The sequence below is a fragment of the Thunnus albacares genome, chromosome 17 (genome assembly GCF_914725855.1).
Source record: "Thunnus albacares chromosome 17, fThuAlb1.1, whole genome shotgun sequence".
NCBI lineage: Eukaryota > Metazoa > Chordata > Actinopteri > Scombriformes > Scombridae > Thunnus > Thunnus albacares.
Window position 1 is genome coordinate 29,512,413 of NC_058122.1, and position 11,816 is coordinate 29,524,228.

General features: G+C 41.3%; 1 protein-coding gene across 1 annotated transcript; it reads right to left on the bottom strand.

The window, feature by feature from the left end:
- Window positions 1-563: 563 nt before the first annotated feature.
- On the bottom strand, window positions 564-4,461 carry LOC122966233 (pulmonary surfactant-associated protein D-like). The gene is made up of 5 exons (XM_044330282.1): window positions 4,010-4,461; window positions 3,445-3,631; window positions 2,844-2,948; window positions 1,646-1,711; window positions 564-958 (listed from the first exon to the last, which is right to left on the bottom strand). Exons 2-5 carry the CDS (start codon window positions 3,572-3,574, stop codon window positions 576-578), a joined length of 684 nt encoding a protein of 227 aa, XP_044186217.1. The 5' UTR covers window positions 3,575-3,631; window positions 4,010-4,461; the 3' UTR covers window positions 564-575.
- Between the last annotated feature and the right edge of the window lie 7,355 nt (window positions 4,462-11,816).

Here is an 11,816-nt window from a genome sequence, read left to right on the forward strand (position 1 = left end):
TATTTTCTTCAGATCATAGACTCATTTTTTTTAAACTTATTTAAAGAATTAGAAGCACACATACAATTATTAAAAATGTCTGTTGCTAAGTTAAATTTGCCACATCTACAGCTGAGGTTGGTCTACCAGGTCTCTGCTGCAGGTTCATATACTGATCTTTGCAGCAAGTGTGAATTGATCCTGTCATACTTCCCTTGGTTTGGCTGATCCAGTCGGATATTTTGCTCCTCACCATCCCAAACCACCCTGACCACCCAATTTTCCTCTAAAATTGTATCCCAACAACAAAACAAGAAAAGCACAACAATGTGAATAACAAAAAGGCTTGTTTATTTTAAAAAGAAGCGTTTATACTGAACACAACTTTGCAGTAACACTGGTTACAGATGTGTCATGTTCAAATTCTGCTGGACACTTTATCTGTGGTAAATATATGAAGCGTGGACACTTTGCATCTGCATCTTCCCCTACACAGCATCAACACAGTGAAGCAATACTTTATCATACGCCAGATAAGATCGAGCACATGAAAAACTTTCCATTAAAGCAAGACTTACAAGGGATACGATATATGGTTATATCTGACAAATGATGTAAGCATTCAGAGAGCAATCTTGTGACACTCGCCAGACGCCGTTTTCTGACAGCATGGTGCAGCCCGTATCCCCGACAGATCCGTTTGGCTGCCCTTCACCCCATTTGGTGAAGGTCAGACGACGGTTTTTCATATCTGTCTCAAAATGACCCTCTGCTTTTTTATTGTTGACATAGATCCAGACCATTTTGTCCACTTCACCAAACAGCTGAGTCAGTGCGCTGTTCTCCTCCTCGTTCCTGGGCAAAGCCAGCTCTAAGTCTTGTTGGGAGCAGAACTCGATGGCCTGGGAGAAAGAGCCTCTCTCCTTGTTTGACACAAAGTATTTCTGACCAACTCTCCGGACAAAGTCGTGCTTTACAGCTGAAAAAAAGAAAACAACATGCCTGATATCAGAAATATATGGAACCCCCCAAACATAACATTTTTTTATCTTGTGCACATAACATGGATATTGCTGGCACAAGTGATCCATTTTGTTTGCTCCAGTAATTATCTTGTGGACACGACATGCAATCTTGTGAGCACAAGATAATAACTTAGAAACCAATACTCTGAAGTTGTGATGAACAAGATAAAACATATCATCTCTCAGGACTTTGGTGGCTCCATAGAAATAAATGAGAGAAGAAATATTGTGTTTTCAACAATCTAAACTGAATTGTCATTTTGGCCCTCTGGCTCATCAACTCTATTCAGAAAGTCTTTGTTAAAACACACTTAGTTTGACATGTTTGTTCTTCCTCTGACTGAAGATCAATATCATTTCTTTAGCTTCTCAACCGGTTGAAAGAAGGTCATTTGTCCACTTAACCACAAGTTTTTGTTGCTCGAGATAAAAAATGTTTTGTAATATTTGCAATTATTTACATGTTTCTGAATTGCCCCATTGAAAAATAATGCAGTATATACAAACACAGATACATTAATATTAGTGAAGCCAACTATTGCAACACTTCACTTTCTCAGACAACAAGACGGGATAATCATACATCAGAAATACTTCACTTCCTGTAACACTCACTTGTAATTCTTGAATATGATACTTACCCAGCTCCAACTTAGAAAAGCTTTTCTTTAAGGCTTCAAGGTCCTGGTCAACAAAGTCAAGTAGATCTGGATCAAACAAATTAAATACAGTTACTGCCAATAAGTTGGACCTCACATCTGTCACCAGACTGTTACAGATGACAATGACAGACAGTCATTCATTTTTACTGACCATGACAGCAGACCAAAGCTAGTAGACCAATCACACATGGACACAATAGCAGGTACACCTTACAATATAATACAATCCAATACAAAAGCCTTCAATATCTTCTGCTTGTATTAAGTGTACACACTTTTTGTGCAAGATTTATGTTGAAATTTGAGGTCTGAAATGACTCAACGATTAACAGAAAATTCATTAAAACCCATTTTACATTGATGAATCGTTTTGTCATTTATCAAACAAAATCATAACTGGTTAATTCCTTGACGTCAGTGTCTCTGACTGAATAAAGACAATTGAATATTACATTAAGCTGCATTAAGCTGGGGGACTTGCAAGAGACAATTATTAAAAAGAAGAAGATATCCTGACTTTTAGTGCCAATATAGGTCAACCTCCAAAAATACTGAAACTCTCACTTCTCACAGTACAACTCAGTGTGTCTTTAATTAGACCCTCTGTGCCTGATCAATGCCCACATCTTTCAAATTCCAAGTCCCCAGTTTGTAACAGGCTCTCTGATAAACATCTGAAATTAGAAACCAAGATAACCCTGATGACATTCCCTGTTATTTTCTCAGACTTTTCAATGCCCCTTTTAAACACATGTAACTGTTTTCACAGACTGTGTAGTACTTATCGTGATGAGGACACTGATCTTCATGTGTGAAATTGGGGGTGTACCCCTATAAATGCATTGTATTTTAATATTTACATACTATGGCCTCAAAATATAACCAAGTTGAAGTAATATCACACAGAAACAACCTAAACAAAAATCAAACAGTCAAGCTTCAGGAAGGTATTGTTGCTGAACTGAATTCGTACAAGTGTTTACCTTTCTGTGTGTGTTTGTGTGTTTACACATTATCTGACTAGACTCGTGTGTTCATGCGTTCTGAAATTTGCTTAAGATGTACTATTACTGCATCCTGCAGTTTAGGGAAAAGACAAACTGTAATTGTTCAGCTGATGAAAATAATTCAGTACAATTTATATATATATTGTTTAAAGTTTAAAAAGTTATATAACCTCGTCCACACATTACAGCAAATCCAGCATGTCCAGGGGGTCCACGGGCTCCAGGAGATCCAAACATTCCAGGAGGTCCAGCAGGTCCAGCAGTTCCCGCTCGTCCTTGTTCCACAAAAGAGGAGGGAAAGAGACATAAAACAAGACTCATAATACATAGCAAAGATTATGCTTGTTGTTTATTTGAAAAAAAAAATCTATGGATGAAAAATTGACATAATTGCAATGCTCAGATGATTAGGGGGGGAAATGACAGTATTTAGCCTGAGCATGGTGCCAGAGGAAAAGCCATGCTGTAACCTGAAGTCATAAGGGTTTATCCTCTGATTAGCATGAATGTATTCAGAGATTTGAATATCAGTCTTCTGTGACAGCTGACACACACACAGAGTGAAGAATAAGGAAGGTGATATGAAAGGATCTGGGGAGGTTTGAGAGAGGTTTCAGGATTGTAGCTAAAAGCAAACTCATCTGTCTGTCCAACTGGTAGGGTTGCCAGATTGTAGAAAACAAATCATTGAAGTGTAGACCTAATGTTGTAAGGAGCATGATAGCAGTGAAGTTGCACCCACACCAGGTTTCCCAGGAGATTTTGTCTCACCTGGGGGACCAGAGGGACCAGAGGGACCAGGAGGACCAGGAGGACCAGGAGGACCAGGAGGACCTGGAAGCTGACTGTAGCTAGCAGGAGCCATCAGGCAGAGGACGCAGAGCAGGAGACACAGCCTCATCTTGTGAATGCAGAACTTCCACGACTTATTCTGGTTGCAGAAAGCAAGCAAGATTTTCTGATGCAGTGATTAGAAAAACATTACTTAAACATTACTGGTAACCTGTTTGTCTTTGTAATCAGTAATACATCCCACTGGAATCAAAATGTTCTTAAACATATTCTCTGAGTACATATTTGAAATATAGTTAAGGATTTTCCTATTTTCAGGCCCCACAAGGAATAGTATTTCATCATAATTTACATCCATTAATTTAAAGTCTATAAAATTAAATCGAAGGTGTTCTGCTCAGTCTGTAGCAAAGTAAGAATCACCACTTCATTACAAATGATATGACTCTAATAGTTCCAGCTGGTTGTGACACTTCAGGGCAATTAAAGCATCTCAATAACACTAAATCTAGTACCAAAACGTAATAAACAGAAAGGAACTCACCGTATAAACCAGGAGTGATCTGCAGCATATTCCACTTTTTTACTGCCTCCAAAGAAAAATGACCAAGAATGTGTTTCGAGCTTATGTGTGAGAAGCTTAGTCCAGAGTGAACAACGGATGTCGTGGTTTATGTTGATGATATCATGTGGTATATGATACAGAAGATAGAAGAAAAGCTGAGTCTTAGAGCCTCCTTCAAGTTTAACCAGCAGTTCTGTGAGACTGCAGAGCTTATTGTGGAAGGATTTCCTTTCAAATGAACTCACAAACAATATTTCTCTATAATTAAATAAATAATAAATTACAAGTACGTTAACACACTGTACAGTACATCAGGGGCGCCGGATTCATTACAGAAGTGCGGGGGCCAAAAAGTTTCTGTGTGTGTGTGTTTCGCGGACACAGACGCACTCCACATGTGCGCACTAATAAACATGGTTGCAACCTGATAACTTTCCAGATGCGCTATTGATTTAATATTGAACATATTTGTGGAAACTTCACGTAAGATTGAAGGTGCTTCACATGACAGTAGCTGAAATACATAAATGTAAGACTTTTCTCTTGGGTTTTTATTTTCCATTTTTCAACAAGCACACTTATCGTTGTATGTAGCCTATCATTAGCAATTCAAACCACACTGTCGCCACATTTAACATGAGGGAGGACTGTACAATTGTTATGGAATTCTCCATCATTAGGGGTTACAAGTTGGGTTACATTGGGTCAAGCTTGGCCTTGAGGTCACAATGTAATTCTTAAGCAGTCTCCTTGAGACTCCAGTTGTCTGTGATGTTTTGGGGAAGGCAGAAACCTCTCTGATAGAGGGTATATCAGCATTGCCATGGTTGCCAAGGTCAGAGGAGGCTTTCCTTGACAACACAGATAAGTGGATGACACAGTCAGATATTCACACCAAAACTGCTGACATTCCATGCAACGTGACAAACCAATGAGACTAATTTTTCATATTGTAGGCTGATAAAGACTAGGACTCGGACCATCAGAGGACAGAACGGAAAGAGACAGCACCGGAGTAGAACACTCTGGTGTTTACTGTTTTCGGTTCTCCGCTTGGCCAAGTGCTTCGATAAACATTCTCAACTTTAAGACATCAAGGGCTTGTGTGCACTTTTCTCCACTGAGGTGCTGACCATCGCTCAGAAGTATCCACAACAACAGTTAAAGATACCCTGTGTAGTTTTCTTGTAAAGATCTTTGTTGAACCACTGCTGCACTACTTTGTGCATTACTGCTGCCACCAACTGTCACCAAGTCAGTAGAATAACGTGAAACCAGTGGAAGGACTGTGTTGTGTAAGTGGCAACTACCACGGCTTGAGGCTGAAGTCAATGCGGAAGCACCTTACAGGTTTGGAGACTCATAGCAGCTTTGATGTCTGCTGTGTGGGCGTTGATTAACAGCTGTGATTGACAGTTGGCTCACCTGCTGCTCTCCCCAGCTCTGGGACTCACACTGAGTCGGACTATTGTGGCGATATTTCACTAAGTTTAATGTTACTTAATAATGATACCTGCCCTGTTAGCATAATTTAGCTAAAGAAGCTAACTTAAGCCCAAGTGTGCACCACACTGTATTTCTCAGGGAGTGGGGGGTAGGGCTGTAGTCTCCTGGTCGACTGGTTGATTAGTTGGTCGATATGCTCTCGTCACACTAAATATTTATCGGTCGAATAATCTCTGTGTTACTGTAATAAGGAGAGAAGTGCTACATCAGTAGCCTTCCAGGATTAATCCATTATTTCCTGCGGCGGGAGGGACAGACTAACAAATTACCTGTGAAAACAACGGGGGTGTATTCAAAACACCCCTGTTGTTTTCACAACTTTTAACTCTTCCAACTTAACGGAGACTGCTGGGTCTAACTGGACTCAACGTTTACTGAACGTTTACTGAACGTTTACTGAATCAGCGTTTCTCCTGTAATAATGTCGATGAACCCCCGCCAGGCCAAAAGATATTTTCTAATGCCAAAAATAACGCCAAATATCAGTAGCATATCTCCGTTTAGGAATAGGGCAATGCTTAGAATGTTTGCGTAGCGAGCAGGAAAGAGCGGCGGGAAAGTGGCGGTGGATGCGAGCGGAGCAGAGGAAAAGGTTAGCAGTAAGTTGTCGGTCTGGTAGTAAATGTACAGAACAGACTACAGTCTAACAGTTAATACATGCTAAAAAGTCACGTCTGTTGTTTTCCAAGTGCTGGAAAAGTGAAGGGAGTTAGCTCCAAAGTTAGCAACAATAGGTTAGCCTAACCTGAAGAGGCAAAACGGAGAAATGTGAGTTCACTGTGCACTCTGCCCCATTACTTCACCCCCCCAACCCACCCACGAATAATCGATTAGTTGAAGATAATAAACGATTTCAGTCAACCAAGATTTTATTTGGTTGACTACAGCCCTACTGGGGTGTGTTTCCAGAGCGTGAAAGGCAACACCCCACACTCCTTACTTAGAAGGTCCTGGCTCCAAACAGAAAATATCACACCGACCGTTAACTGCAATTCTTGGCTTGGCTTCAAAACGGCTCCAATGCAAATCAATGAGTGACATCACACCTTGCTGCATCCATCTTTATATACAGTCTATGGCAGTGGTAGGCAAATAATGGCCCATTGGCTAAATCTGGGCCCCCAGCAGAAATAATTGGCCTCGTAACGAAAGCTGAAGCTTTCCCTTTTTCTTTCACATAATTTTTCATAAATCTGCAGTAGATAATGATGTAAACAATAAATATGACCTGGTAACCTCTTATGAAGTTAAAGGATACGTAACACACGTACATAACTGTAGGATAAAATCCCGGCATGTTTCGAATGAAGACAGCACAAGCCTCAAACAACAGATCAGAACTTTCTTCAACACCCAAGGAATGCTGGTCCATAAAGTGAGAGCCAGAACCAGACCATCTAAACAACCTCCTGCAAACAGAAAGAATCAGATAAGGAACCCCCCATCTCCTGCATGGTCACCAAACCAGACCACTGACCCAAACTATCTTTGATCTGTCAAGCTTCAAGAGCCAGCAAGATAGGAAGACCAATTCACACCCCAGTGTAAATTAAGAGCACCATTTTGATAAACAACCCCCACCTAAGAGCCAGACACACACAGAGACGAACTGGCACCAAACTTTAATCCCACTGTGGATTTTGATTCAGGACATGAGTGACCAACCCAAGAACTGATCACTGGGCAAACCAGCATAAGGCACAAGACATGCTGCACTATATGCCATGCCCATTCGCACACACACATGCTCACACACACGCTCACACACACACACACACACACGCCCTCAAATGACATGGACCTCTGCCGTTTGAAGTCAGATCAAGAAGAACGAAGGACCGTGAAACCCATGGACTTACAAATGTAGTTTTGGATCCTGTGTAAGGATAATTGTATCCCCATAAAATCATAAAGATATTTGAGTGCACAAATTCCTACATATTTTGGTGGAGAATGCGGGCAAGGTTTAAACTGATTTGCAATCACAACAAGCACTTGTATCAGGTTCATATATTACATTCTGTTTATTACTGTGCTGTGGCTTAAAGTCTGTTTCTGTTTTGCTGCATAAAATGAGAGTGATCTCAGAGTCAATTCAGAAACAGGCCTAGACAGGATCCCATACAAGGGGTAAGCAGACCCCAGTCTAACAGCCATGTCTAAAAGGACACATAGAGGATAAGTAACCGCAGTCGTTATGTTTAGCAGACAATAAGGTTGTCTGTCAGTTAAGGGGTATGTAAGGACAGATTCGGGCGAAATTCCCCGTCTATTAAGTCCTAGGGCCCTTCTTTATTAGCCAGCTTGAATGTATACTACGAGTCTCTAGTTCATTACAAGACTGTGCTATATACTCCCCTTGACCATTAGCTTTGCTGTTTAATGGTTACTCTCTGTACTAGCTCAGGAAGAGAAAAGGCTAGACAGGAAAGCATAGAACACATGCAGAAGCTGTGTAATGCTGTGTGGCTAGAATTTAGCCTTATTTGGGAGTTTTAGTTCTTCTGATCCGTCGTGATCTGGAGTGACAATTTGTAGATTGCATGCATTGGTAAAGTGAGTGTAGACTCATTTTGGTTAATGAAGCAACTTTGAGAGTGAAGTTGCCATTTCTTAACTGCAGTTTAGGGTAAACAGAAGCCCAGAGCTTTTACTCCTCTATTCCAAATCTCTTCCAGGTTCTCTGCTTGGCATATGCGCAGGGCAACACCGCACTGAACGTCATCTTGTTTTCAATTAGAGGTCAATAAAGCTAAGCAGTCTAGACAGACAGGCCAGCAGTGACCTGTATGTGTTAGTGCCCTCTCATGACAGAGTCAGAGAGTGATTATTCATTTACAGTTTCACCTTAACTGTAAAAGTGAGACCTCATTTTAAAGTGATGAAAATTAGAGCTGTTTTTCTTTGGTCATAGATTAAAGAAGAGCACAGCCTAATTTTGAGGAATTATTGAATTCCAGTCAGAATAAAGCAATTTTGCATGGCATTTAACTTGCCTCTATGCTAATTCTGTCTTGTAGTGATTCCAAGAATTGCTTACTTTTCAGTACTCAGAAATTTGCATGCTGTAACCCATAGCCTAGCGCTGATACAAGCATTCAGTGCTAGTGTCTCACCACAAGCTTAAAGGTCCAGTGTGTAATATGTGTGGTATTTAGCGGCCTCTAACGGTGAGGTTCTAGATTGAAGCACTCCGCCGCTCACCCCTCCCCTCCCTAAGACTTTGGCGAGGTTCCAGAAGTTACGGTGGCCTTCAAGGACAAGAAGCTATTTGCTGAAGATGTCATCGTCCACAACAACTTTGAGCATTTCTAACAAATCAAGCGATGAGGTGAATATGTATTTAGTTATTTAGTCTATAGTACTATAGGTTATAGCTCACAAGTAAGATAGAAATTATGAGTTTATTGTTTTGGTAATACAAGCTAACATTAGCAACGTCATGCTAAACAAAACTTACATTATTTTATTCTAAAGTTACGCATTATTGATAGCGAGATAGCATTGGCAGGATAACGTTACATATTCTATTATCCGTTTGCAGAGTCAAGTACTGGAGGTTAGAGGGAGAGGAAGAGGGCGAGTTAGCGGTGCTGCTGCAGGCAGGACCAGGCGAGGGAGGAGAGCAAACACCGACACCGCGGAAGCAGGGGAAGAGGCTGGAAACCCTCTAAAGGGACCAAAGTGACTGAGGTTTGTGACGTTATTTATACAATTATTTTATCATATTCCTACTCGATCTGCATGATATTAAAAATGCCAACACAACACAAAGTTGTATTTGTAGTCTGTATAGTTTGATGTGTTATCAGTGTGACGTGAGTCAGTAGCCCCTTTTACACAGCCCGGGAATCCTTCAAGGCGGGAATCCTGCAAAAGGAAGTTGGTTTGTGATTGTGGAGAGCTCTGTGTGCGCGCATCTCTGCTAATTGAAGCCGCGCAATTTGAGGCTTTTGTGCTCTCTGCAGTTTTCATTATGGACCGATCTGTGTGCTGAAATGTGACTAAAGCCTGAAACACTAGAAACAGCAACTTCACTGCCTGTAATACATCAATGGCCTGTATGCATCTTCTTATGTGCACCGCCATATTTCTCCCTCTCCTCCTGTCGCTCCACATTAAGTTCCACTCTGTTACATTAAAATACCGGTTTTGAGGAGCACAAATATACGGGGCTCACACCATCCGGGGCTGAAGCAGTGGCAGCCCCGGACCCAAAGCTTTGGCACCGCGCTCACAGCTGTTGTGTTCACAAATGAAATGCGCACTTTCTACCGTAAGTGTTGCAATATAGGGGCATTTGAGGGGACACAGTGGGGAGCCAATGGCCCCCTACTTCCAGCGTCAGTGCAGTACATACATGCAGTCACTTTAACATCAAACTGAGATATGAATTCTCTCCTTATGTAAAGATATATAATCAATGAAGATACTGCAGCTATTTTGTATATTTTTCAAAACAGCCGATGTTACTGTAGGAGACATACTTTCACATTCTGTGATGCGCTATTGATTTAATATTGAACATATTTGTGGAAACTTCACGTAAGATTGAAGGTGCTTCACATGACAGTAGCTGAAATACATGAATGTAAGACTTTTCTCTTGGGTTTTTATTTTCCATTTTTCAACAAGCACACTTATCGTTGTATGTAGCCTATCATTAGCAATTCAAACCACACTGTCACCACATTTAACATGAGGGAGGACTGTACAATTGTTATGGAATTCTCCATCATTAGGGGTTACAAGTTGGGTTACATTGGGTCAAGCTTGGCCTTGAGGTCACAATGTAATTCTTAAGCAGTCTCCTTGAGACTCCAGCTGTCTGTGATGTTTTGGGGAGGGCAGAAACCTCTCTGATAGAGGGTATATCAGCATTGCCATGGTTACCAAGGTCAGAGGAGGCTTTCCTTGACAACACAGATAAGTGGATGATAAGTGGATGACACAGACTTAGTATTTGTAGAAATAAGTTGAGGTGCTATAATTGGGAGTCAATTAGAGTCAGGGATTTCTTGGAGCCAGCATCCAGCAGCTGTTGGTGGTATTGCACTTTAAGGTGCTTCCGCATTGACTTCAGCCTCAAGCCGTGGTAGTTGCCACTTACACAACACAGTCCTTCCACTGGTTTCACGTTATTCTACTGACTTGGTGACAGTTGGTGGCAGCAGTAATGCACAAAGTAGTGCAGCAGTGGCTCAACAAAGATCTTTACAAGAAAACTACACAGGGTATCTTTAACTGTACAGTCCTCCCTCATGTTAAATGTGGCGACAGTGTGGTTTGAATCGCTAATGATAGGCTACATACAACGATAAGCGTGCTTGTTGAAAAATGGAAGATAAAAACGTCTTGCATTCATGTATGTCAGCCACTGTCAAATCAGTAGCGCATCACAGAACATGATTTCAGTTGGAGGTGCTGTTAAACAACCTCTTTCCAAAAAAACGTTTGAGTTTATTAAACGCCTGCAGGGACCCCACTGCAGCAGAAACGAGAAGTGCGTCTCCCTGTTCAGAGACACTCTGTGGGCATTTACTCAAGAGGCACAGCAGCAGCTCAACTTCATTGATTATTTAAATCTCCCGACACGATCGATCAGGATCTAATGTTATAATTGATGTTCTGTGTTCGTCTACACATCTGAAAGGTCACACACACACACACACACACACACACACACACACACACACACACAGTCCGCATTCATACAATGAAATTGTTTGGAGTAAAGCAGCCGTCCTCCTGATAAATCCTGAGCTCCATGAGAGCTGTCTAAACATATTTCAGAAGCTGAGAGTTTAATTCTGTTTCCTCTGTCCTGTCAAGTTGATCGTTTTTAGACAAATCTAACCGACATGTGCAGGACCTTCCGGCCGCAGGGAGCTGTCTACTGCTGCTGCTCTGCCTCCCAGCGGAGAGAGAGCTGAAGATCTAATCTATCATTGGACCAACTCAGTGTTAATATTGCACTCTGGTTGTTGATTGGTTAGGGAGGAGCGTCATTTTACGTGTCTTGGCCAATCATAGATAAGCATGCCGTCCACCACTTCACACACACACACACACACACACACACACACACACACACACACACACACACACACACACACACACACACACACACACTGCTCTTTCTCCTCCCGTCCTGCAGGCGTCTCTGTTCAAGTATTTTAAACAGAATTTTAATCATGGATTTTTTTCCAAAGAAGAGAGAAAAATATTTTATAAATAGTACTGAGATTTGGTAATGGTTTATTTCAACCAAATATTCTTT